Source organism: Elephas maximus, chromosome 22, assembly GCF_024166365.1.
Source record: "Elephas maximus indicus isolate mEleMax1 chromosome 22, mEleMax1 primary haplotype, whole genome shotgun sequence".
Lineage (NCBI taxonomy): Eukaryota > Metazoa > Chordata > Mammalia > Proboscidea > Elephantidae > Elephas > Elephas maximus.
In genome coordinates this window covers 6,887,584-6,914,594 of record NC_064840.1, presented here as the reverse complement: position 1 = coordinate 6,914,594, position 27,011 = coordinate 6,887,584, and the positions used below count along the sequence as shown (strand labels likewise).

At 50.1% G+C, this 27,011-nt stretch overlaps 1 protein-coding gene across 5 annotated transcripts; it reads left to right on the top strand.

The window, feature by feature from the left end:
• The first annotated feature begins 6,810 nt into the window (after positions 1-6,810).
• KMT5A (lysine methyltransferase 5A) lies at positions 6,811-25,741 on the top strand. 5 transcript variants are annotated; one of them, XM_049866372.1, is made up of 8 exons: positions 6,811-6,961; positions 11,798-11,916; positions 13,054-13,210; positions 16,676-16,895; positions 17,246-17,333; positions 22,716-22,775; positions 24,120-24,310; positions 25,467-25,741. In XM_049866372.1, exons 1-8 carry the CDS (start codon positions 6,952-6,954, stop codon positions 25,675-25,677), a joined length of 1,056 nt encoding a protein of 351 aa, XP_049722329.1. In that variant the 5' UTR covers positions 6,811-6,951; the 3' UTR covers positions 25,678-25,741. The 5 variants fall into 5 exon arrangements, with proteins under 5 accessions (XP_049722329.1, XP_049722332.1, XP_049722328.1 ...); XM_049866376.1 differs by lacking the exon at positions 6,811-6,961 and adding an exon at positions 11,466-11,553; XM_049866375.1 differs by lacking the exon at positions 11,798-11,916 and having other exon boundaries at positions 6,814-6,961.
• The last annotated feature ends 1,270 nt before the right edge of the window (positions 25,742-27,011 follow it).

The window sequence follows — 27,011 nt, the reverse complement described above, 5'->3', positions numbered from 1 at the left end:
GCTCTTCTTTCTTGGTGGTAGCAAGGTCCCCCCTCTGGGATTGGCTGTCTTTTTAAGCCTAGTGGATGGCAAAACTAACCATTCCCCTCATTGGTGTTCCCTTGTCCTTATTTGCATGGCCCCACCCCCAACAAGTGTGCCATGCACCTCATTTGCATCATTAGCAAGCTGTCCAATCCCCTTGGTGGCTCACAAGCACCTTATCTGCATAGTCCCACCCAATCATTTGATGGGAGTTACAAGACCATGGCAAGAAAGGCCATAAAAAAGCAGTGCAACACTGCAACATCTCTGAGGAACGAGATAATGTTCATCACTTCAGACTCACAAATTGAAGGTCTATCAAAACAAAACAGGAGCCCACACAGAAAAAAGACAAGAAAGCCACATTTTAAATTAAGCAGCTTCAGCTGTGCTGTGTCAAAACAAAAGAACACCTTTGTCAATATATACGTTTTCCTTTTGCTTTTTAATTAAAAAAATAATTTTTAAAACTGTAAGGAATCCCCAATCAATTGTATAACTAGTTGAAATGTAATAATTTTTCTTAGGGAATGTGGGGAGAAAAGAAATATAACCACTTGACAGATTAGAAAAAAGGCTCATCAAGCATAAAAGTCATATATGTGTGTGTAATATATATATAAGAGAATTTATATATGCGTGTGTGTGTTGTATGTATACACATATACTATGGCATTCCTGGTGGTACAGTCAACACACTCAGCTGCTAACCGAAAGGTTGGAGGTTTGATTCCACCCACAGGGTCCTCAGAAGAAAGGCCTGGGATTCTACTGAAAAATCACCCATTGAAAACCATATGGAGCACAGTTGTACTGAAACACACATGGGGTCACCATGAGTCAGAATTGTTTTGATGGCAACTGTATTTTTTTTAATACGTACATACATATTTACATATATAGACGGGGAGTTTATGTCTTTAAATATGTGTATACAGAAGGAGCCCTGGTGGCCCAACCCTTATGCACTTGGCTGTTAGCTGGAAGGCTGTTGGTTCAAACCCACCCTGCTGCTTCATGGGAGAAAGAAATGGCATCTGCTCCCATAAAGATTACAGCCTAGAAAACCCTATGGGGCAGTTCTACTCTTCACACAGGGTCGCTGAGTCAAAAATCAACTTGGTCACACCTAATTAAGCAGGTGGTGGAGGACTGAAAAAGCATAAAAGGAACATTGAAGTAACACAAAAAAGAACCACAGGAAGTAGCTACCACCTCTAAGGCTGGAGAACAAAGAGAACTTGAATAATCAAACCTAGGGAAACCAGAGGAGGAGCCCTGGAGCACTGGTTCTTTCATTTACAAGGAAGCTGCCATGAGGCAGGTGTTAGTCTTTCAAGCGCTTAGTAAAGAGCCCCACAAAGCTGAGCTCGGACCTCTAAAGAGCGGCTACTGTGGCTATTTCTGAGGGAACACACTGAAGCTGGTTCTGGGAGTGTGGGAAGAATCCGGTGGTGATGGTTGTTAGGTGCCATCCAGTAGGCTCCAACTCATAGCAACCCCATGTACAACAGACCAAAACTTTGCCTGGCCCTGCACCATCCTCAAAGTCATTGCTATGTTTGTATCTATATGTTCGTTGCAGCCACTGTGTCAATCCATCTTGCTGAAGGTCTTCCTCTTTTTTACTGACCCTCTACCAAGCATGATGTCCTTCTTCAGTAATTGGTCCCTCTTAATGTCACTTCCAAGGTAAGTAAGAGAAGTTTCACCATCCCCATGTCTAAGGACGTTCTAGCTACACTTCTTCCAAGACAGATTTGTTCATCTGGCAGTCCATGGTACAGTCAATATCCTCTGCCAACGCCATAATTCAAAGGCACCAATTCTTCAGTCTTCCTGTATCATTGTCCAGCTTTTACATGCATATGAGGCAATTGAAAATACAATGGCTTGGGTCAGGTGCACTTTAGTCTTCAAGGTGACGTCTTTGCTTTTTAACACTTTAAAGAGGTCTTTTGCAGCAGATTTGCCCAACGCAGTATGGCGTTTGATTTTTTGACTGCCTCTTCCATGGGCGTTGATTGTTGATCCAACAAGAATGAAATCCTTGACATCTCCAATAAACAGCATCATGATAAATGACGAAGAAACTGAAGTTGTCAGGAACCTGGAGACTGAACCAAATGCTGCTGCCAGAAGCAGAATGCCAATGATGGAGTGACCATGACAGCAATAGTAAGTCAACAGAAAAAAACCCATTGCATGAGCAAATCCCTTCTCCTCCTCCTGCCTTCCAGTCTCCCTGTATCACTTCCTATTGAGCAAACCTAAGAGGAACCAGCTGACAAAGGTGCAACGGGATTTGCAGACCCAACATCACAGAGCAGGGTAGAGAAAAGTGGATTTGGAGTTGAGAGACCAGCACAGCTTTCAAGGTTCTATATGATCTAGCCCCTGCCTACCTTTCCACCTTGATCCCCTCCATTCTCCCCATCATGTATTCAATTCCAGTCACACTGGGTTTCTTTGTATTTCCCGAGCACACCAAGCTTATTCCCACCTCTAGGCATTACAACTTGCTGTTTCCTCTACCTAGATGTTCCGTTATTTAGGGGATAGCTTAAAGCCACCACTGCAAAGAGGATTTCTCTGACACCTCTCCCTACTGATGCTCTGTAAAATGCCCACTGAAATTGTCTTCATGGCATTAATCACTGCTTAAAATTATAATTGAAAAAAATTGTTTCTTCCTGAGATACCCTTTAAACTTTGAACTGACACTAACCCTCTGAGGTCATCCTGTAGCTAAATAACAGATTAGCTCACAAAACTATATCACCCATAAGTACTGTGGAAACCCTGGTGGTGTAATGGTTAAGTGCTACGGCTGCTCACCAAAAGGTCAGCAGTTCAAATCCACCAGGCACTCCTTGGAAACTCTATGGGGCAGTTCTACTCTGTCCTAAAGGGCCCATGAGTCGGAGTCAACTTGACAGCAGTGGGTTTGGTTTTGGTAAGTACTGTACGCTTTTTTAAAGATCACCTATCTTAGGCCAAATGATCAACAATAACTTTAAAACAAATATGAGGATGTAGTGGGGCAGGGAAACTAATGGAAACAAAATGATCATAATGGAAATACTGAGAATACTCACGCATTGTAAAGAATATAACCACTGTCACTGAACAACTTGGGAAGAACTTGTTATGTAGGTACCTAAACTGCTGTGTAAACCTTCACCAGAAGCACAATAAAGTATTGAAAAAATAATAGAATAAATAAATAAGTTATGCGTGTAAAAAAAAAAAAAAAGTTTCTTGTTTGTTTCTTCCGTAAAACACATGGGGAATATATGTCTTATTCATTCCTGTATCTCTTGGGGACCAGAACAGTGCCAGGCAAATAGCTCAATAAATGTGCTGAATGAATGAATTTTAGAAAAAGTAAAAACCTCCATGCCTTTATTAGACTATGAAGCTGGAAGGAACCTTAGCACTCACAGCCCAGTTCCATCATTTGACAGCTGGGTAAGCGGAGGGCCAGAAACCTGAAATGATATGCCAAAGGCCACACATGTAGTCAGTGAGCCAGTGAGTCAGTGACGGAGATGTCCCTTTCTACTTTTCCAAATACTTTCATATACATCAACTTATTTTTGGTCTCCTGGTGCTAAGGGAGGGTCCTTGAGCAATGGTAACCAGCAAACCAGTTGTCAGAGAATTGGTTTTGACTCATGACAACCCCATGTTTGTCAGAGGAGAACTGTGCTCCTTGGGGTTTTGAATGGTTGATTTTCACAAGCAGATCACTTGGCCTTTCTTCTGAGGCACCTCTGGGTGGACTCAAACCCCCAAATTTTGTACCAACCAGGGACTCTAAAACCAGCTGCCATTGAGTCAATCCCAACTAATTGCAACCCTGTTGTGTCAAAGGAGAACTGTGCTCCACAAGATTTTCAATGGTTGTGATTTTTCCAACCTAAATCCCCAGGACTTTCATCCCAGGCACCTCTGGGTGGACTCAAATGGCCAGCCTTTCAGTTAGTAGCTGAGTGCTTAACTATTTGGACCACTCAGGTACTCCTGAATCAGCTCTGATGTCAGAGGAATCTTGGTGAAAGCAGAAAATACCAGAAAGATGTTTACCTGTGTTTTATTGACTATGCAAAGGCATTTGACTGTGTGGATCCTAACAAATTATGGATAACATTGCGAAGAATGGGAATTCCAGAACACTTAATTGTGCTCACGTGGAACCTCTACATAGACCAAGTGGAAGTCATTTGAACAGAACAAGGGAATACTTCATGGTTTAAAGTCAGGAAAGGTGTGTGCCAGGGTTGTATCCTTTCACCAGTTATTCAATCTGTATACTGAGTACATAATCTGAGAAGCTGGACTATATGAAGAACAGGGCATCAGGTTTGGAGGAACACTCATTAACAACCTGCAATATGCAGATGACACAATCTTGCCGAAAGCGAATAGGACTTGAAGCACTTACTGATGAAGATCAAAAACTACGGCCTTCGGTCTGTATAAAGACAACACAAATCCTCACAACTGGACCAATAAGCAACGTCATGATAAACGGAGAAAAGACTGAAGTCAAGGATATCATTTTACTTGGATCCACAAACAATTCCCCATAGAAGCAGCAATCAAGAAATCAAATGCCATATTGCATTGGGCAGATCTGCTGCAAAAGACCTCTTTAAAGTGTTAAAAAGCAAAGATGTCACTTTGAGGACTAAAGTGCACCTGATCCAAGTCATGATATTTTCATTTGCCTCATATGCATGCGAAAGCTGGACAATGAATAAGGAAGACTGAGGAAGAATCGATGCCTTTCAGTTATGGTGTTGGTAAAGGATATCGAATATACCATGGATTGCCAGAAGAATGAACAAATGTCTTAGAAGAAGTATAGCCAGAATCCTTGGAAGTGAGGATGGCAAGACTTGGTCTTGTGTACTTTGGACGTGTTATCAGGAAGGAATGTCTCTGGAGAAGGACTTCCTGCCTGGTATCATGAATTGAATCGTGTCCTCCAAAAATATGTGTCAGCTTGCCCAGGCCATGATTCCCAGTATTGTGTGGTTACCCTCGATTTTGTGATCCGATGTAATTGTCCTATGTGTTGTAAATCCTAATTTCTGCCTGCGGTTAATGAGGCAAGATTAGGTATGTTAAAGAGGATTAGGGTAGGATGCAACACCTTTACTCAGGTCACAGCCCTGATCTGACCTAAAGGGAGTTTCCCTGGGGTGTGGCCTGCATCACCTTTTATCTTACAAGAGAGAAATAGGCAGAAAGAGAGGGCCCTCATGCTACCAAGAAAATAGGGCCACAATAGCAGAGCACGTCCTTTGGACTCTAGATTTCTGTGTTAAGAAGCTTCTAGACCAGGGGAAAATTGATGACAAGGACATTCCCCGAGAACCAAAACAAGAGAGAAAGCCTTCTCTGGGAGCTGGAGTCTGAATTTCACACTTCTAGCCTCCTAAACTGTGAAAGAATAAACTTGTTTGTTAAAGCCATCCACTTGTGGTGTTTCTGTTATAGCAGCACTAGGTAGAGGGTCAGCTAAAAACAGGAAGACCCTCAAGGAGATGGGTTGACACAGTGGCTGTGACAATGGGCTTAAACAGAGCAATGATTGTGAGGATGGCGCAGGACCAGGCAGTGTTTCATTCTGTTGTACATACGGTCACTATGAGTCAGAACCAATGGCACCATTCAACAAGGTCTCCTTGGGCAATGGTACCAAAAAGCCCATTGCCATCGAGTTGTTTTTGACTTATAGCGACCCCTATAGAACAGAGTAGAAAACTACCCCATTGGCTTCCAAGGCTATAAATCTTTGCAGAAATAGACTGCCACATCTTTCTCCAGGGGAGTGGGCTGGTGGGGTTGAATCGCTGACCTTTCGGTTAGCAGCAAAATGCATAACCACTGTGCCACCAGGGCTCCTTGGGCAATGGTAGGGTCTCTGAAATCTCCTTGGGAACCAAAGAGAGAATGGATAGGGACCTCTTCCCACATCCCCAGAAGGGGCCCCCAGGAAAGAGCTGTTAACGAGATACTTTTGCATTGTTCAAAGCAGAGAAAATACAGGACACCTGTCCAAGGCTCCAATGGATGGGAACTGTGCAGAGTTGCTTCCATGGAGTTCAGGTAGCCCTGCGGTGGACTAACAGTGAAGAGACAGATCTAGGCTCTGCTGTTAAATTGCTGGGTGACCATGGGCAGCAAATGTTACCTGTTCCCTTTGATCCTCTGTCTTCCCATCTGTAAAATGGGTGGATGTGTTGGGTTAGGCTCTTTGAAGTTCTAGGACTTTCACCTACTGACCCAGTTAGGAGTAGCACGAGTGGGTTTTGGATACTGGAAGGAGAGTCTCTTTCAATAAACCTTTCAAACCTAGGAATGAATGGATCAAACTGCTGGAAGAATGAAAGTGCCGAAGATGCCAATCTGCTACAAGAGCCAGGCTTCCCAGGTCACAGGGGGAGGTCAAGCGGTCAAAGGTCGGGTTCCGGTCAAGCAGGAAAGAAACCGGAAGCCCCAGATCCCGTCCTGAGCCCTGGCCGTCAGCCGCGTGACTAAACCCCCGGAGGCGGAGCTTCGGCCACGGGAGGGGAGGAGTCTGGGGCCTCCCAATGGCAGCCCGGGTGTCCCTCCACCCCAGCCAATCAGCGCCAGGAGACGGTAAAATTTAAACCCCCTCCCACCTCCTCCGCTGGGACCTGTCCCGAAAGCGTTTGTAGAAAGTGCGGCCGCTCGCCCCGCCTCCGGAGGCGGGGACAAAGGCGGGCTTTTCTCTGAGCTCGCCTATCACGGCGGCCAGTCTTCGGAGAGGCGGGTGGCAGCACCAATCAGTGCCAGCAGAGCTATCTCCGCCGAGCAGTTGGCTACAGTTGTTGCAACTTTTTTCGAAAGCTCCGTTTCCCGGGAGATCCCAGGCGGTGACAGAGCGGGACCATGGCTAGAGGTATTTGGCCAGGGCAGCGGCGCCCGGGCGCCGGGCGGGGTCGCGCTGGACCGGGGCTGGGAGGCCGAGCGGCGGCGGGATGCGCCCTCCTGCGGGCGGGACGGGCGGAGCGCGGGAGCGGGCGGGGGAGGGGCTGACGCGGAGCCCACCCCGCCCCGGCCCCTGGCCCCGCGCCCAGAAGCCCCTCCCACTGCCCTCCCGTGGTTTCCCCTCTCCAAAGACAGCGGATCCATATGTCAGAGCGCTTTGGAAACTGAAGCGCCCGGCGCCTCCGGGAAATAATTACTATTAATACAGAGGACGGGGTGAGACTTCGCCCACTTTGGGGATCTGTCTGGGTGGGAGAGGGGGTGACCCCAGAGACGAGGGCTCTTTCTGAGCGGCCAAGAGGGGGCTGCAGGTGCCAGAGCGGTAACCTACATTCTGGGGAGCGCCCTGAGTCAGCTCTGCGCGCCCGGGCGGGGGCCCGGCACAATCGCTGGCCCACTTTAGGGGAAGAGGGGTCCCTGGTACCTCCCGGAGCGGCCCTCGCCCCGTAGCTGGTCAGGACTCCCGTCCTCGGGAGATGCCTTGGGCCGGCTTGTGCAACCGCAGAAGGCGGTGTCCGTCCCGCAAGTCCTCTGCACACTTAGTTTGCTGCCAGGACAGTCAAACCCACGTTATGCGGCAAATTGATCTCCAACGGGGATCATTTACAGCCACTGTGCCTCTTTTGTGCTAAAGGGGCAAAAACTGGAGCGGGAGGGTTGAGTAGAATTATTATTTTTGATAAGTTATGGTTTTACATTTTTCTCACAATGCCAAGACATCTCGTGTTCATAGGAATTTGAGTACAGTATGCTGGCTATAACAATGATAATGAATAAAACTGATTCATTGAAATATTTATTGGGCCCCTTTGTTTCTTGGTCCAGCATGCAGTTGCATCATTTATTTTCCCATCATCCCTTTAGGGGCTTTGGGGACAAAACTCCCCAGACGACTGACGAATAAATGAAGCATAGTGAAATTTAGGTTGAGGAGTTCAGAACCCAAGCCCCACAGAGCAAATGAAGACTAATAGTTTTCCTCAGAAAAGTGTAAAGCACCTAAGAGTATATTTAATAATATGTGACGAACTGTAATAAAGTTATGCTTCCCTGGTTCGTTTTCCCCATCACAGCAAAATCATTTCAACTGCCTATTTCAGGAGCCCTGGTGATGCAGTGGTTAAAGCACTCGACTGCTAACCGAAAGGTCAGCGGTTGGAAACCACCAGCTGCTCCACAGGAGAAAGATACGGCAGTCTGCTTCTCTAAAGATTTATAACCTTGGAAACCCTATAGCGTCGCTGAGTCAGAAATGACTCCATGGTAGTGGGTTTTCTGGAGGTTTTGGCATTAAAAAAAAAAAAAAAAGTTGTTTTAATTCATCTGTGGGGGAAAAGAACTAGCCACTTTATCACTCAAATACTTAAAATATGAACAAATAATAATGATCATTGAGGGCACTTTACCGTAAAGAATTTTCAGTTAACCTTTACAAATTGTTATTGCCATTTTTCAGAGGTGGAAGCTTAAGTCCAGAGTCACTGCCCAGAATCTAGCCATGCTGTGTCATTGTTGCCCCACTCGTCCTCCTTTACTTAGCCAAAGCAAAGATCAGTGTTTTCCCAGCTTCAACCGTGACACGCCTACCAATCACCCTTCTTGCCATGTTATTTGGCCTGGAAATTAGAAGTTACTTGTTTCTTAGGCAGCATGACTCTGACAAACTATTAAATTGGGCATTTAGAATCATAAAGATTCAATCATTTCAAATACCTCAGATAAATGAGGGGTTAGTCTTTTTCTTCTCGAAAAGCGGAATTTATTCCTAACTTGCAGTTTACTCTGAGAGCCTCGCTGGGTCACATGAACAAAATGTTCACATCTAGGCATCTCCTCTCTGGTTTTGAAGTTTTATAAACATGCAAATATTTACAAGCTTGAATATATTAGTGTGAGGAGGATGAGCCTGTCTACTTCTGCTTTTTGCCATGTCTACTGTCACTGTCGAATGGCCCCCTAACTGGCCTCCCTCCTTTCACTTTTACCATTTCCAGTTCATTATCCCTCAGTGGTCCCCAAGAACACAGATTTTTACATGTGACCTTCCCTACTCCCTCCACCCCACCAGGCTTCCCCATTGCTCTTAGGATTAAGTCCACAGTCTTCACCATGGCCTACAGGCCCTACTGACCCTTCTGCCTCCATGTGCCCCATCTGTCTCTGTTAGGTTCACTGCTGGAACAAAGTAGCTATTTAATAAATGATTGTTGAATGAATGAATTGTACTTTAGTTTCTGAATTCGAGGAAAGCAATATATCTTCTTTATGGTTAGGTACCCTCACGTGGCAGAACCTGAGCCTCAATTTCCACATCTGTAAATTAGGACTAATAGTACCAGTTTTGTAAGTTGTTGGGAGGACTGAATCAAATTAAATCAAACAGCGCATTAGTACAGGGCTAACAGGTAGTAAGCATTTAATAAGGGTTAGCTATTAGAATTCTTGTTGAATTATATTTCTGGGGGATATTAAGAGTTTTCGTTTTATTTGTTGATCAGTGTGTTTGTTGATCAGTGTGTTCGTTATGTGCATGTAAACACCTCACATGCAGAGAAAGGAAGGACTGCTTTGAAATTTATACTGAATGATTCGTATTTACATCTTCCAGAAGCTGGAGCTGCAGAGACAAGGGGAATAGGTACTAGACTTATATTTTAATGTATCCCCAGCATTTGGGGGCTGAGATGCAGAGAAAGCTAAGGCCACGAGCGTATGGGAGGAGGTGATGTTAAAATACTATGTTAAGTAGACAAGACGCTCTGTGTGGCTGTATCCTGCTTCAAAACCATGATTCCCATGGTAGTTTGGCATCAATGCTCTGCTTTGCAGGTGTAGAAAATGCTGTTTCAGAGGGCTCCGGTAGCTGTCAGAGTGTCACTCTAGAATCCTCTTTAACCCTCTGGATGGCCTCCTGAGAATTCAAGTGTGGTGGGCTCTTTGGAGGCCATGGGCAGAGTTTCCTAGCCCCCTAGAGTCAGTGGTTGGGGTGGTGGTCGAAGGGTGGGGAGTGTCCCCAGGCCTGGTAGGAAGGATGAGAAAGCATGAGCTGACTTGGGAGGCACTGACCTATCCTTTAAACCTACTCAGTATTATCCCTTCTTTTTTATGGGGAGGCAAGGTAGGGCGGCAGCTCTTAAAGGGAAAGCCCCTTTTTTCTAATCTGTGGGTGTTGGCAGGTGCCTAGGGAGGCTATGGAATTCTAGTTTCTTGGTTTTTACCCATGAGGACACAGAGGCCCAGAATGGGGGAGTGATTTGGCCGGGGTCACAAAGACCTCCGGCATAAATGCAGGGAGAGAAACTCAGTCTCTGCCCCCAAGCCAGGACCCAGGCAGCAGGAGCCAACGGCCCAAGGTGTCTTGTTTGCATCTATGACTCTGCACAAATGCAGCAAATCTTTGGCCAAGGGCCCTCACACCGCAATGGCTGGAGCTCAGTGGCGCAGGCCAGGCTGGAATGCTGAGCCAGCCACCAGAAAGCCTGGAATCCCTGTCTACCAGGACATTTTCTCATGGGGGCAGGAGAATCAAGTGACCTGCTAAACCCTTCCGCAACGGCATTTGCCCCTCCCAACCTCAATTCCCTCATCTTTAACGGAGCGGTAGTAGTTAGGTATGCAGGCTCTGGGGTCAGTTTCCCTGGTCTGGAAATCCATTTGGCCAAGCTCCTCGCTTTTCTGAGCCTCAGTCTCCCCATCTGTGGTGTCTACCTTCAGAGGGCCGTTGTGAGGCAAGGAGGTGGTAACTTAAGCACGAAAAGCAGGCAGCAAACTTGTGTTGGCAGCCAGCCTCTGGCTCTGTCTCCTCGGGGCCCTGGAGGGGTCAGGGCTGGGGAGCCAGACCCCCTGGGTGTGACGCTTGGCCCCATTACTTCTCAGAATCCCCATTTTAAAGGGCCATCCGAGAGGACCTGAGGCCCCTGGGCTTTGGGGAGGGTCAAGTGCCTATACAAACACTCCGGGAGCACAGCTCTGGGCACATGGGGCGTGGGGGGGGGGGCGGCCCGCTCACCGCTGCCGCTGGCGCCTGGCACGGACCTCGTTCCCAAAACTGCGGCGGAGTGGGTGGAGGCGGAGCCGGGAGACCGGAGCTGGGCTGTCATTACTATGTGTCCCACCCCTGCTCCCGGAGTGGCTGGGGTGCGGCACGAGGGGCGCGCCCGAGCGGGGATTTGCTGCGGCCGGCCGCGCCCCGCCCTCCCTCCCGGCCCGGACACCGCCCCGCCACCCCCTCGGCCGGGCGCGGACGGCGGGCGGCGAGGACGCGCCCGCGTCTCTTGCCTGCGTCCTCCGAGCCGGCCGGCGGGTGCCGCGGCGCTGTGCCGGGCCTCCTCGCAGGCCATGGGGGAAGGGGGCGCCGTGGGGCGCCGCCGGCCCTTCCCCGGGGCGCCGCGGCGGCGCTGGTGGCGGCGGCAGCAGCAGCAGCAGCGGCAGCGCCAGCGTTGGTGGCCGGGCCGCGGCGGCGAGGGCGCGGGGCGCGCCGCCATGGGCCTGGCCGGGCTGCAGGTGGGTGTGTCGGGCCCGGCCGCGCGGGGGACGGGCGGCGCGCGGGGCCCGGCCGGGCCGGGCGGCGGGAGGTCGGCTCGGGCCCCGGCCCGGCCCCCGGCCCCCGAGCGGCGCGCGCGGCCCACCACCGCCGGGCCCTCGGAACATGGCTGCGGCGGAACCGCCCGGCCCGCGCGGCCCCGCTCCCCGCGCCGCCGCGCCCTGAGCGCCCCCTCCCCCGCTTCCCCCGGGTCCCCCTCTCCAGGCAGGAAGATGTCCAAGCCCCGCGCGGTGGAGGCGGCGGCGGCGGCGGCGGTGGCAGCGACGGCCCCGGGCCCGGAGATGGTGGAGCGGAGGGGCCCGGGGAGGCCCCGCACCGACGGGGTAAGCAGGCACCTCCCCGTACTCACTCCCAGCGCCGAGCGCCCCGCCAGACCGCCCGCCGGGACTGGGCCGCGAGCACGTGGGTGCCCCCTGGGATCCCCTGCGCGCCCTGGGCGGGGCGCCCGGCCCTGGCAGCTTCCCTTTCTGCCGCCTGTCGGGTAGCGGTGTTCTCAGGGCTCCGCCATGAGCCTGGCCCCTGGGCCGCGGCGGCATTTGACCTGGAAAAAAGTTTGACTGTCTTTATGCCATCTCCACACCCCACAACCCAGCATCCCCGGAGGTGGTTTCCCTCCCAGGGTATGCGGCCCCTGCCCGAGGCTCTCAGGGAGGTGGTGGCCACGCCAGCTGGGCGTTTCATGGTTCCCAAGTTCTTCCGAAAGGCTCTGGCATTGTTTCTGGGGACGCCTTCCTCCTGTCTGGAGCTTACTCAGCAGAGAGGCCCCACCCCCAGAGACTCCAGTGGTGACCTGCACCGCCCCACTGGACTGCCCACTCTTTTATTAACGCCAAGGTGTGGTTTGCAGTAGGGTGACCGCCCCAAGTGCGCTGGCGGGAGGCTCTCTTTCCTTAGCCTCCTCCCCCCCAGTCACTCAGAAAATTCCCCAACCGCAGTCCTGGGAGGCTGCCTGGTGGCACAGTGATTTGACAGGGGCGGGCTTGGGCACACAGAAGGCTCAGGCCATACTGACAAGCCGCGCCAGCTGGCCTGGGGACCAAGAAGTGGTTGGCTGGCTGAAACAGGGGGAGTTAACTCCTACACACAGCCCCGCCCTTCAGACTCCTAGTTTGTTTGCCCTGGTTAATCGTGGCCACCCTGTTGCTGGTAGGTTGTCTCCTGCCTATACACCCTTGTGTACAGCTGGTTCTCTGGTTGGTCACTCGTACCCTGAATGACTAGAGTTAGAGACCACACGTGTCCAAGGAACGCTTGACCTGGGCCTGTGGGATTCTAACTCTTCCAGTGCTCTATCGAGACTGGGGGCAGCATCCCTGGTAGTACAGGTTTCAAAAGATGATGATGATGTCTGTTTTTGTCGTTTGTGTGCTGATTTCTCCTCCCTTCCTCCTCTTCCCTTAAAAGCTATGGGATTGTTATCTTTTTCAAGCCTCTTTCAGAATTCATATTTGTCTTTTTAGGAGAATGTGTTTACCGGGCAGTCGAAGATCTATACCTACATGAGCCCGAACAAATGCTCTGGAATGCGGTCCCCTCTTCAGGAAGAGAACTCAGTTGCACATCACGAAGTCAAATGCCAGGGGAAATCATTAGCTGGAACCTACCGGAAACGAGAGGGTAAGCCGCCGACACGTCCCTTTCTGACTACAGGTGATCATGGTAGTATACATCGGAAACCCTGGTGGCGCAGTGGTTAAGTGCTATAGCTGCTAATCAAAAGGTTGGCAGTTGGAATCCACCAAGGCTCCTTGGACACTCTGTGGGGCAGTTCTACCCTGTCCTATAGGGTTGTTGTGAGTCGGAATCTATTCCATGGCAACGGGTTTGGGGTTTTTTTTTTTTTGTGGTAGTGCACATGGTTTATGCATTCGGCTGCTAACTGAAAGGTTGGCGGTTTGAATCTACCCAGAGGTGCCTCGGAAGTAAGGCCTGGCAATCCACTTCTGAAAAATCAGACACCGAAGACCCTGTGGAGGTTAGTTCTACTCTGACACACATGGGGTCACCATGAGTTGCAGTAGACTTGGCAGCAACTGGTTTAGTTATATATCCAAGATCTTTCTGTTTGAACCATGTTCTGTCCCAGAAACACAAATATGGGGAAAGAGTGATCTGTCCCAGGGCATGTCCCTGTTGATTCTCCCTGCTTTCACAAGAGTTAGCATATCCTGCAAGCTCAAATGTCTTGGCGGGTTGCAAAAGTAATGCACCTGACCCTCAGTTAAGCAAGTTTAGAAGTGCAGAAATAATGAGCCTAGGTTCTGCAAAGCCAGGCAATTGTAGTCCTAGCTAACATGATGTGTGACCATGGGGAAGGAATTCCCTTCCCTGTTAGAAGCTGGCCTTGACCCCAGTTCTAAAGGTTCTTTCCGCTCAAGTGTTCAGTGCCCCTCTCTGACACCACATACTCTGTGCTGAGATTTGGAGTTAAAATTTTAAGTTAGAAAATGTATGGCTGTTGGAAATTCTGCCTGGCCCCAGTAACACAGGTTGAAACTTCTTAGAAATCTTGCTTTAATCTCAGTCTTCCGTTGTAAAGTTGCCGTGGGGAGGTGACCTTTCCCAACTCACCGTGCTCCTTTCTTAATTATATCTCAGCTTAGAGAAACAGAACCTCTGGCTGCCAGCAAGTCCACGAAAGGAAGCCTTGTATCGTTATATTCATTTACAGAGAATTAACAGTGATGATCATCTACCCCAACCTCCGGGGCCAGATCTGAGAACAGGGGTGGAGAAGCTCTGAATCAGGGGCAGGAGACAGCCCTTGGCTTGATTTTCTCAGAGCACAGGGTGATATTTCATTCTGTCTTCAAAAGACTTGGGTTCAAATCCTAGCTCTGCCACTTAAAAGTAGGGGGCTCTGGTCAAGTTACAGAGTCCCTGGGTGGTGTCAAAGGTTTACGTGCTTGGCTGCGAACTGAAAGGTTGGCGGTTTGAGTCCACCGAGAAGTGCACTGGTGGAAAGGCCTGGTGATTTACTTCTGAAAAACCAGCCATTGAAAACCCTGTGGAGCACAGTTATGTTCTGACACAAATGGGGTTGCTTTGAGTTGGGGTCGGCTCAGTGGCAGCTGATAAAAACAGGGCGAGTTGCTGCTCTTTTCTGAGCCTCCCTCCTCTTCTCAGAGTTGGGAGAGGGAGGAGGCCTACCTTGCAGGGAGACTGAGAGCAGTTAAAGCTTGGAGGTAGAAGGGCTCTGTGAAGTGCCCTGTAACTGGGCTGATCTTCCTGGGCAGGGAGCTCCACATCCTGCTCACCTTTGTACCTGCAGCTCGTAGCATAACACCTGGCACGCAGAGACTAGGGAGGGGGCTGTCTGTAAATGGCACTCAGCCAGGCTTATGTCCTCTTTGGAGCAGGGCAGAATATAAAAGGTTTCAAGTGGTGATCAGGTGCCTAAGTTAGCTCACAAATGTATTTTGCTCATGTTGTTAGTTGCCATCGAGTTTTTACCAACTTGTGGGGACCCAGTGTGTGCAGAGTAGAACTGTGCACCATAGGGTTTTTTCAAGGCTCTGACCTTTCAGAAGCAGACCACCAGGCCTGTCTCCCGAGGCACCTCTGGGTGGGTTTGAATTGCCAACTTTTCAGCTAGTAGCTGAGTGATTACCCATTTGTGCCACCCAGGGTTACTAAATGCCAACTATTAGAATTCAGGGTCAGATGTACTTTGGAGGTGACTCCAAGGGCCAGGCTTTGTCCATGAGTCTCAGCTTTCTGCTGTGACACAGACTGACATGAAGGATGACATTCACGGGCACCACACACTCCAGGGTGGCCTCTCATCCCTTTGGTTTCACACAAGAAAGCATGCAAGGGAGTGAGAATGGTCTAAAAAGTGTTTCCAGTTATTTATTTTTTTATTGAGGTATATAATTCACATAGTATAAAATTCCTCATTTTGAAGTGTACGAATTCAGTAGATCTTAGTATATTCACACAGGTGCATAACCATCACCACTATACAGTTACCGAACATTTTCATCACCCCAAAAGGAACACCCCGTACCTATCAACAGTCACTCTCCATTCCCCCATCTTCCGTTCATCCCCCGGCAGCTACTAGTCTACTCTCTGCCCCTATGGATTTGCCTGTTCTGGATGTCTCATATAAATGGGCTCATATGCCAGGAGGCCGTTTGTGTCTGGCCTGCCTCACTGAGCAGAATGTTTCCATGTGTCAGAACTTCATTCCTGTTTATTGCTGAATTAGATTCCACTGTGTGGCTAGACTGCATTTTGGTCACCCATTTATCCACCGGTAGACGTTAGACTTGTTTCCACCTTTTGGGTGTTGAGAGTAATGCCGCTCTGACCGGCCCTGCTCAGGTTTTTGCGTGGACACGTGTTTTTATATCTCTTGGGAACCTACCTAGGAGCAGAATTACTGGGTCATGTGGTAACTATGTTTAGCCTTTTGAGGAGCTGGCCGACTATTTACCAGAGCGGCTGTACCGTTTTACATTTTCATCCACAATGTGTTATTTATTTTTCAAAAAAGTAAATTCTTTAAAAAGAAATGGCATATTCACCCACACTGACACTTTGCAACTATTTTTAGTAACACACCATTCCTGCTGCCCTGCTGCACCTCACAACACACCCAGCTCTGAGAACCACTGTGAGCGCTGGGCCTCAACCGCATTACCAGAGGGAACTTTCTTCCCCAGCTATGTGTTGGGGAAGAGGCTCTGCTCTCTCCCTGTTCTCCAGCCAGCACCCTTGTCAGGCCTCTTTAGGAATGGAGCTTCCTTCTGGGGTCTGCAGCCCAGTTCCTGAGTGCTCTGGCTGGAGGTCTCAGGCCAGCAGCATAGTCTACGGTGCTTCTGCTTCAAGCCTTTCTCCCACTTCAAGACACAGAGCCCCAGATCCTCTACCCAGTGTCTTGGTCAAAAATGAGAGTTAGGCGTGTCTCCCGTGACAGCCACAGTGGGCACCAGGCGAGATGACTGGGGGTACTGCTGCCTTACACCCTAGGACCTCCTCTTCTTCTCAATGCCTGTCTTAGAATGTGCCAACTGTCCAGACATTGGACAACAGAGTACAGAGTCAGCCCATGTCTTTCCCACTCTCCGCCCACAGAGAAGAGAAACACTGGGAATGCAATCCGAAGCCCCGTGAAGTCTGAGGAGCAAAAGATCAAAGATGCCAGGAGAGGCCCCCTGGCCCCTTTTCCAAACCAAAAATCTGAAGCAGCAGAACCTCCAAAAACTCCAGCCTCGTCTGGTGATGCTACCAATGCAGCCATTGCCAAGCCAACCCTGAAGAAGCCCATCAAGGGCAAACAGGCCCCACGGAAAAAGTAAGTGACTCCCGGAGCCGTCCTCGTGCAGAGCAGGGTGGTTCTTCGAGCTGAGGGAAGCCTGCTCAGGGGTGTCATCACCACCCATGCCATTATTTGTCAGCATCTCAATCTTGCCTGGGTCCCGAGTGTAAGAGCCTCCCCCCCACCGAGAGTGGGCAGCCTGCCTGTGACACTGTCTGAGGTTCCTGGGGGCAGGTGAGCCTACGCCACCGTCAGGCCCCAGGGGACAGAGGTATTTAGGTGACATTGTCTTTTCAGAGCTTCCTACTAAGGAGCAGTGAGCCTCGGAGGTGCAGGCATGGTTTTCCATATTAATACTTGTTTTCTCTTCCTCCTCCTCACTCCAGAGCTCAAGGAAAAACGCAACAGAATCGCAAACTCACGGATTTCTACCCTGTCCGAAGGAGCTCCAGGAAAAGCAAAGCCGAGCTGCAGGTAAAGTCCCAGGGATTTCTTTTTTTAACATTTTATTGTGTTTTTGGTGAATGTTTATATAGCAAATTAGGTTTCTATTTAACAATTTTCTGTACATAGTGTTCAGTGACACTGGCTACGTTTTCCACAATGTGTCAACATTCTCATTATTTCTGTTTTGTTTGTCCTGTGTCCATTAATGTATCTTCCCTTTCCCCTCCCTTAGCTTCTAATCTTTGTTTTAGAGTAAATGTCATTATTTAAAGGAGCACGGTACTCATGGATGATACTGTTTATTTCATGAGCCAATCTTTTATTTGTCTTCAGTTCCAAGTTTAAAACGTATATCAGGGGCTCCTCTAGTCTGTACCAGTAAGGCTGGCGTTTTTTTGGGAGTTTGAGTTTTGTTCCACCTTTTTCTCCCATTCTATCCAGGACCATCTATTGTGTCACTGGTCAGCATGGTCAGTAGTGGTAGCCAGGCACCATCTAGTTTTTCTGTTCTCAGGCTAGATGAGACTGTGGCTCATGTGGGAGTCACATGGTTTTAATTCTAGCTCTTGGAGGGGCAGGGTGGCCCAGTGGGCATGCTTGGCAGGTGAGACCCCAACTGTGTTTGTGTCATCCTGGGGCAAGTCCCTTTGCCTCTCTGGCCTTGGTTTTCTCCCCCAGGCTAGTGAGAATCATCATAAGGCTTGCTCTGCTTGCCTGACAGGGTCACCGTGAGCTCCTCTGTGAAGGAGCTCTGTAACCTGTAGCCTGTTCCATGGCAAGTCAGGTGTTACTAGAAGGTGGCTGTTTCAGGACTCATTGGCAGGTCCAGATAGAGCCTGGGAAGTCCTAGTTATTGCAGAGACTTATCTTGTCTGCTCTCTGGAGGATTTTGTGTTATGTCTCGTGAGGGAAAGAGCGTGGCTTGGGAGCCAGACCAGCCTGGATTCAGATCTCAGCCCTGCCGCTTACAGGTTGCAGAACCTCGGGCATGTTACTGAGCTAGCAACCTGTGCCCCGGCTTCACTAGCTGTAAGATGGGGACAGTGCGGGTTGGTTGGGGATGAAATGCATTAATGCAGGCAGACCACTTAGAACAATGCCTGGCACATGGTAAGCACCACTTAGCTCTTGTCACCATTGCTTCCCCAGTGTTGTCACTGACCAAGGCTCACCTGTGCTTTCCTACCCAGCTACTATCCCAGGAACACGTAGAACTGAGTGAAAAATATAGACAGGAAGGCGAGCTGGGCTGTGCCGGCTGCCTCCTGCCGTGTTTGTGGAGGGCTGAGCTATGCAGTAGTCAGTCAGTATTGATACAACGAGGTGTGGTGCCAGCCTTGGTGCTAAGGCAGGTGGTGGGGTGTGGCCCTGGCCCTGCAGCCCTCCCATGCAGGGGCTTCTGGGTCAGCCCCTCTACTCCCCCACCCCCAGAGCAGTCTCAAGCCTCAAGAGCAGTGCTAATGACTGCTTCCCCCACAAAAAGTTGGGGGACCCCTGCTTTGCACGCTTGAGTGTTTCAACCCTCACGTAGACTCCTCCCACAGTTTTAAGTCCGCTGGTATAGATACAGAGGTCTAGTATTCTCTCTTTTTCTTTTAATTGATGAGGCTTCATTTACAAAACTAAAAAGCAGTCCTTCTTTTCCTCCTCCTCCTCCCCTGGAAAGAAGTTTTGGATGTATTTGCCTGGAAAGGCGATGTCTTTCGGCCAAGAACAAGCTGTTATAAAATGTTTGCCTGCAGTGGGAGGCTGTGCTAGGTCATCTTAAAGGCGACATGGCAGAAGGGCGAGGCGAGCAGCAGGCCGAGGAGCCCGGGAAGCCTCCCACCACAGTGCCCACAGAGGGAACGCCGTGGGCTTGGTGAGGGTGCTTGTGGGGGGTTCTGGGTCCAAGGGCAGCTGAGTATGCCTTTTTCATTTAAAAAGAAAAAAACGAGGCTTGTCTATTCAGAGGCATGGGGGCTGCAGTATGGTGCGGTATGGTGCCGTGTGCTCGGTCTTGCAGCAGACAAGCAGAAGGGAACACACGCTTGCTCCCCAGAGCTCAGTCTGTAGGCACTTAAAACTCTCCCTGTCACAGGGACAAGGAGCCTGTTGCGAGGGAGAGCCATATGGCACCCGTCACCATTTGCGGACTTCACTGAGTGAATAGCGTGATGAAGGGGTTGCTGGTCAGGATGACAAGGGGGTGGTTAGTCAGATGAGGGGGTTGTTGGTTGGGTGACAGGGGGCTGTTGGTCAGATGCGGGGTTGTTGGTTGGGTGCACGGGGTTGTTGGTCAGATGGGGGTTGTTGGTCAGATGGGGAGTTATCGGTTAGGTGACGGGGTTGTTGATCCGATAGGGTTGTTGGTCGGGAGACGGGGTTGTTGGTCAGGTGGGGGGTTGTTGGTCAGATGGGGAGTTGCTGGTTGGGTGACGGGGTTGTTGATCAGCTGGGGAGTTGTTGGTCAGGCCACAGAGGTGGCTGTTGGCCAGATGGGGGGGTTGTTCGGTGGATGAGGAGGTTGTTGGTAGGACGAGAGGGTTGTTGGTTGGGTGATGACGGCGTTCGTTGTCAGGGTGTGGATTTTGCTGACTGCATAGGTACACTCCAAGGGTGGGGCCACTGGGCCTCATCTGAAGGGTGAGCTTAGTGCTGACCTGACTGCCCTTCTGGGCTGGCAGAAACTGGGCCTGGGCTGGGGGCCAAGGTGGGGCAGGGCATAAGAGAAGGGTGTGGGTAGCCAGGGGTGAAACTGAAATTAAAAGCTTCGCAGACACCACCTTAAGTCTGAAGACAGGGTGGGTGGGGTAGGTTCAGGTCCTGAGCAAGATAGTGGAAACAGGGCCATAGGATTTAAACCCAGGGTGGGCTTTGGAGAGGTACCCTGAACCCCAGGAGCTTCAGTGGGGTGGCCACTGGCCTCGGGCAGGGGCTGCGCCTGTGGCAGTACCCTGGTTTCTTCATCCTCGCTCAGCTCCAGAGCTCGGATGTCTCAGATGTGTCCCTCCTTCCCCAGCACAGACCCTGCTTGCCTCCCACACACGCTGCCTCCTGGCCGCCCTGTGGGCTGCTGCCTGAATTCTCCTTAGGGAACCAGAGTTGCCCGCCCAAATCCCCAGAGCCTCCAGAATGAAACCTAAGCTCCTTGGCTCTGCCTTCAGGGTGGCCGGGCCGGGCTGGGCCCAGCAGCTCATCCTCTCCATGCATAGCAGGCCCCGAAGGGCAGTGCCCACCTACCGACCCTCACACTCACATGCTTTCCCAGCCTACCTACTTCTCCACATCACTCTACACAGTTGGCAATTAACTAGTTATTCCACAAGGTGTTTCTGTGGGTTTTGTGTATGTGTGTTGTTGTTGCTTTGAGCACTCACTGTGTGCCAGACACTGTTCTAGGCCAGAAGTGTCCACAGGAAACAAGATCAGACTCCCACATGCTTGCAACTTACATTCAAGTAGGAGAGATTAACAACAAAAGATGACCAAGCAGAAGATAATTTCAGACAGTGATGCTATGTTAATTTTTAAAAACAGGGTAATTTGATAGCGTGGCCAGGCTAAAGCTGCTTTAGGCACAATAGTCAGAGAAAATCTCTCTAAGGAGGTGGCCTGTGAGGAGAGAGGAAGCAAACCATGTACGTGGTTGGGGGAAGGGCGTTCCAGGAAGAGCAACTGGCACGTGCAAATGTCCTGAGGCAGAAATAAGCTTGACTTTTTGAAAGAGCCAGCCAGTGTGGCTGGGGTGTGGGAGCAAGGGCACGGGTGGGAGAAGACGCAGGGAGAGGTGGGGTCCAGCCCCTGCAGAGCTTCAAAGGCCACCCTCAGGAGGTTGGATTTTATCCCAGTGACAGTGGGAAGCTAATGGGAAGCCTTTTGGTTTTTGTATTTAAATAAACTTTGTATTTGGAAATAACGTCAGATTTACAGGAAAGTTGCAAAAAGTGCAGAGTTTCTGTAGACCCCTCACCCAGCTTCCTTCATTGTTAACGTCTTAACGTTATCACCATGTTTATTTTTGCCAAGAGTAAGTAACCGGCACTGTCACCTTACTATCTCGTAAACTTACTGGGACGTGACATGATCTCTTTACATTTTTAAAAGTCCCCCCCCCCCGCCCCAGCTGCTGTATGGAAAACAGACTGGGGCGAGGGGCCCAGTGGAAGCCAGGGGACCCCAAGGCGGCTGCTTCAGGTGTCCAGCAAGAGCAGGGGTGGCCCAGCAGAGGGTCTGGAGAGCAGCAGGTGGCTTTGGGCAAAACGAATGGCATGCTCATTGGCTGTCTCCGTAGGGTCCATAAGCCCATCCTGGAGGTCGCAGGGACCTGGCCTTGCCCACCGCTGTGTCTCTAGCACCTATCATGGTATCTGACCCACTGTAGGCATCTCACAGATAGGTGTGGACAGAGTGATCAGGAAGTCTCGAGTGGCCACAGGCTGGTTCTGCTGACTCTGGTGGTGTCCTGGCAGTCAGACGTGGGGAGGGGGTGAGCTCAGCAGTGGGTGGAGGGCCGCCTGGTTTGCATGAGGGCCGTGCTGAGGAGCCATGCTGGTTTGGGGCCTCTGTATGTCTTGGTACAGTTCCATTTTGCTCCCTAGTGTCCTGTGCTTCCAACCAAGCAGTGGCACTGAGTCAGGGATGGAGGTAGTAACAGGAAGCTGTGGCCTGAAGGAACAGCGAGACTGGGGGTGCCCACTCCTCCCAGGCCCTCTGTGCAGGGCTGTGCCAACGCTACCAGGTGGAAGGCCCTCTTTCATCCATGGCGGTGACTCCCCAGGGATGTATACATCTATAGCAGCTGGCCCGTGGCAGGGACATAGAGCTTACATGCCCCATCTACAGGGGGCAGCCTCTAGTCAGCCCCAGCCAATTCAGTACCAAGTCAGATTCCTGGTTTTTAGATGTCGACAATCTAAATATTTTTCAAAAGCCCCTATGGGCCAAGGAAACCCTGGTGGTATAGTGGTTAAGAGCTACGGCTGCTAACCAAAAGGTCAGCAGTTGAATCTAGCAGGTGTTCCTTGGAAACTCAATTGGGCAGTTCTACTCTGTCATATAGGGTCACTATGAGTCAGAATTGACTTGACAGCAATGGGTTTGGTTTGGTTTTTATGGGCCAAACAAAACATGCCCATAAGTCAAAATCTGCCCTCGAGACATCACTGCAGCCCTCCTGGTCCATGTGAACCCCACGTGACAGATTGTCCACGACAGGTGGGAGATGGGGAAAAGGAGGGGGACCTGCGGGCTCTGGCATCCTTTGGGGACCAATGTCATGGAGGCCTACTGTGACCCACTGTACCCCCCCAAGGGTCCCTCAGTGGGGCCGGGTGCTCGGCCTCAAAGGCCAGGGTCCGGGGGTGCTACACTCCCCAGAATTGGCCCAGGAGAGGGTGCTGACACTGCCTTTTTTACCTTTCCACCCAGTCTGAAGAGAGGAAAAGAATCGACGAGTTGATTGAAAGTGGAAAGGAAGAAGGAATGAAGGTAAGGGGCTGCAGGTGCCTACTGCATTTTGGGCCATGGCTGCAAGCCAAAACCTTCCCTGGTTCCAGCCCGTGGCTAAGAGTGGCTGCCATGTTGCTTTAACCCTTCAGTGGCCACTGACTTGTCAGATTCTGTCAGGTTTTCTGGGTGCCAAATACTAAAACTGTTGTTGAGGAAACATGAAGAAAACATAAATAAAAACCGTTTTTGAAATTGAGGCACAATACAAATAACATAAAACGTATCGTTTAAAACATTTTAAAATATATAATTCAGTAGTATTAAGTACCCTTACCCCTATCTAGTTCCAGAACTTTCTGATCCCCCCAAACAGAAATCCCATACCCATTAAGCAGTCACTCCCCACTCCCACACCCCCCCAGCTCCTGACAGCTTGTAATTTGCTGTCTGTCTATAAATCTGCCTATTCCAGACATCACATGTAAACACAGTCATAAAATACGTACCCTTTTGTGTCTGACTTCCTTCACTTAGCCTAATGTCTGGGGAAACTTTTTAAAAGGATAAGCTATGAAATTTTTCCTAAACTATGTTTTTCTTGGCAATGGCAAACCAAAAAGCCAAACTTGTGGCCGTCGAGTCGATTCTGACTCATGGCAATGACAGTGTCCAGGAAATTTGCCTTTCCCTTGGAACACTTCAAACGCATTTGGTTGGCACAAGAGAAGGGAGTAATTCCCCACATTGATGGCCACATGGGTCTGGATTGGGACCCCTGGATCAGAAAGCTTCAAATTTCCAACCACCATCTAGGGTGATCTGAACATAAGTCCTGAACCCCACAAGCGACCACCCTCCTCAGCTCCATTTATAACGGAGTAGGGAGAAACACAGGAGGGTGAATTGTAGTAAGGGGGAAACTCGGAACGCTGGGTCCTACTATCCCCTCCCAGAGAGGCAGGTGCCTAAACTGATGGATCATGTACGTGAATTTGAGTGCCCCCCGCACCACTTCCTTGTGTGACCTTGGACATGTGGCTCTGCTTTTCTCAGCCTCACTCTCCTCATCTGCAAAATAGGTCAGCACCCACCTAGCAGATTTCCTGAGGATCCGATGTAATTAATGCTTTGCCAAATAGCATGAGGGAACTTTCTGAAGTGATAAAAGTATCCTAAAGCTGGGCCGTGGTGATGGCTGCACAACAGTATACAGTTACTAAAACCCACTGAACTGTGCACTTAAAACGAGCGAATATTATTGCACATCCCAGTAAAGCCATTAAAATGAAGCAGGGCAAGCCCTGGGAAGCCAGGAAGCGGGCCGTGCATGGCAGAATCTCTTGCTGTTATTAACCAGCCCCCTCTCTCATCCTCTCCCGGCAGATCGATCTCATCGACGGCAAAGGCAGGGGAGTGATCGCCACCAAGCAGTTCTTGCGGGGCGAGTTTGTGGTGGAGTACCACGGAGACCTCATCGAGATCACCGACGCCAAGAAGCGTGAGGCGCTGTATGCCCAGGACCCCTCCACGGGCTGCTACATGTACTATTTCCAGTATCTGAGCAAAACCTACTGGTAAGTCTGCTAACACTTTTGAATGGCTCTTTCTCCTTCTGGCAAAAAGAAAGGACAGGCTGTGGAGCCCAAGAGCCCCTGACAGCATCCTGACCCCAAGGGAGGGTCCGTGCTTTGTGTCAGTTGAGTTCTTGCTTAGATCATATTACCTTTTTCCAAAGCTCTTCCCATTTGTAATATTTGGAATTGGAGCTGTTCTGGGTGTCATCTCATCTGACGAGAAGCAGAAGTCACGTGAAAACCTGTCTGGCGACTCATCTGGCCTTTCCCTCTTCAGGGCATTTGGTCCCAGCCGCTTAGGAAATTGCCACCCGCTCCTTTCTGCACACAGCCAGAGTAGCTGATGATTTCTTTTTTTTTTTTTTAATTATGCTTTAAATGAAAGTTTACAAATCAAGTCTGAGTCTCATACAAAAATTTATAGACACCTGACTATATACTCCTAATTGCTCTCCCACTAATGAGACAGCACACTCCTGCCCTCCTCTCTCTCTTCGTGTCCATTCAGCCAGCTTCTGACCCCCTCTGCCCTCTATCTCCCCTCCAGACAGGAGCTGCCCACAGAGTCTCCTGTGTCTACTTGATCCAAAAAGCTCACTCCTCACCAGTATCATTGTCTATCCCATAGTCCAGTCCAATCCCTGTCTGAAGAGTTGGCAGAGTAGCTGATTTTTGTTCATTTGTTTTGTAAAACTCTAAAGTTGCCTGGAGTCCCTGGGTGGTGCAAATAGTTAATGTGCTCAGCTGCTAACCAAAAAAGGTTGGCAGTTCAAGTCCGCCCCGAGGTGCCTCAGAAACAAGGTCTTGTGAAAAATCAGCCATTGAAAACCCTATGGAGCACAGTTCTGCTCTGTCCCTGCCTGTTGAGTCGCTGTGAGTCGGACTGGACTAGAAGGCAACTGTTTTTTGTTTTTTTTAACAGTTGCCTCACAGGGCTCCATAAAGAGCCTTTTGCATTCCCACCCCTGCCAAAAACACCCCATCCGGAGCCTCTCCAGGCTCCTAGAAATATTTTTTGGGTTTGAACTGCTCTCCCAAAAATGCGGTTATAAATCAACACTGTCCCAGACTCGAGAGCACACCTGGCACATGCCTCTCCCTGGGTTCCAAAGCCTCTTCACCCATGCAATCCTCTGCGGCCCCCTCTCCCCCGCAGTGTGGACGCCACTCGAGAGACGAACCGCCTGGGGAGACTGATCAATCACAGCAAGTGTGGGAACTGCCAGACCAAACTGCACGACATTGACGGCGTGCCTCACCTCATCCTCATCGCGTCCCGTGACATTGCGGCCGGGGAGGAGCTGCTGTATGACTATGGGGACCGCAGCAAGGCCTCCATCGAAGCCTACCCGTGGCTGAAGCACTAACCCTCCCTGGCCCCCTTCACTGGACAAAGTGCCCTCAAAGGGAATCTTTTTTTTTTTTTTTTTTAAACACACTTAAATCTTAGTGGATGACTTCAGATGTTTTTAAAAAAGTATATTAAGATGCCTTTTCACTGTAGTATTTAAATATCTGTTACAGGTTTCCAAGGTGGGCTTGAACAGATGGCCTTATATTACCAAAACTTTTATATTCGAGTTGTTTTTGTACCTTTTTTGCATACAAGTCGAACGTTTGTGCTTCCCGTGCATGCGGTCCAAGACTCGGCACAGGTTTTAGAGGAAAAAGGCAAACGTGGACTAGGAAGCTGGGCGGTTCTCCTGCCTCCAACCGAAGAGCCAGGACTTTCTCCCCCCTCTGCACCCCTGACGTCGGAGGACGGGTGGACGCAGGAAGACGCCACCTCCCGACGGCCCGGATGGGATGTCTCCAAGCTCTTGTTCTCCCAGCGTCTCCACAGGCGCGCGTTGAAGTGTATGAATATTTTTTAAAAAGGTTGCGCAGTAAGCTAGTCTTCCCCTCTGCTTTCTTGAAAGCTTACTGTCCCCGCGGCCCATGGACCCGGGCCGGCGGGTATTTACTCTTCCTCAGGATGCTGCTTTTCTTGGCACCTGGAAGCATCAGGTCAGGTAATCAGACTCGATGTGGGCGGGGAGGAGCTCGCCTCCCCCTGCCAGAGCAGGTTTCCGCAAACTGGGTTAACTCTTTCTAGAAATGTGAACACTGAATTTATTTTAAAAAATAATAAAAATCATAAAAACAAAAAAAAATTAAAAAAAAGACAAAACCACAGAAAACAACTTACATGTATATAGGTCTTGAAATGAGTGGCGTTATAGCATTTTGCTTTTAGTTTTTTTTTTTTTTTTTTTTTTGGTAGGAGAGATTTGAGATGGTACTCTAATCAAAAATAAAGTTTTGTAGTGGGACCAGAAATTACTTACCCATTACTCCCACCCACCCACCCTACCACGCCCCCACCTGATTCTGCTGGGTTGAAAGTTCCAGACCTGCTGCCAAGGCCTTCTGTATGTCAGACCGCTTGGTGGCCCTCCTGCAAAGCAGCAGCCATGAATGGACGTGTGAGCCTACCAGCCCAGAAATGCAGGACCCTCCTGCCACGACCGCTGCTGCCGCCAGCCTCAGAGACAGGTCCCCAGGTGTGCACAGCAGCAGGTGTGGCCCAGGGATCAAGGATCAGGCAAAAGTCTTCACCTTGACTGTGATGGCAGAAGGGACAGGTGGCTTCCTCCTCTCTCTGTATGGGGATCTGATCCTCTCACTGTTGACCTTTAGCCAGGGGGCCGGGGCCCGGAGC

Excerpts from the sequence above, each read along its gene's own strand:
- KMT5A (XM_049866371.1), top strand. The coding sequence starts at position 11,389 with ATGGGGGAAGGGGGCGCCGTGGGGCGCCGCCGGCCCTTCCCCGGGGCG. Across the intron at positions 13,211-16,675 it reads AACCTACCGGAAACGAGAGG|AGAAGAGAAACACTGGGAAT; the intron begins GTAAGCCGCCGA and ends CTCCGCCCACAG. Across the intron at positions 22,776-24,119 it reads GAAAGGAAGAAGGAATGAAG|ATCGATCTCATCGACGGCAA; the intron begins GTAAGGGGCTGC and ends CTCTCCCGGCAG.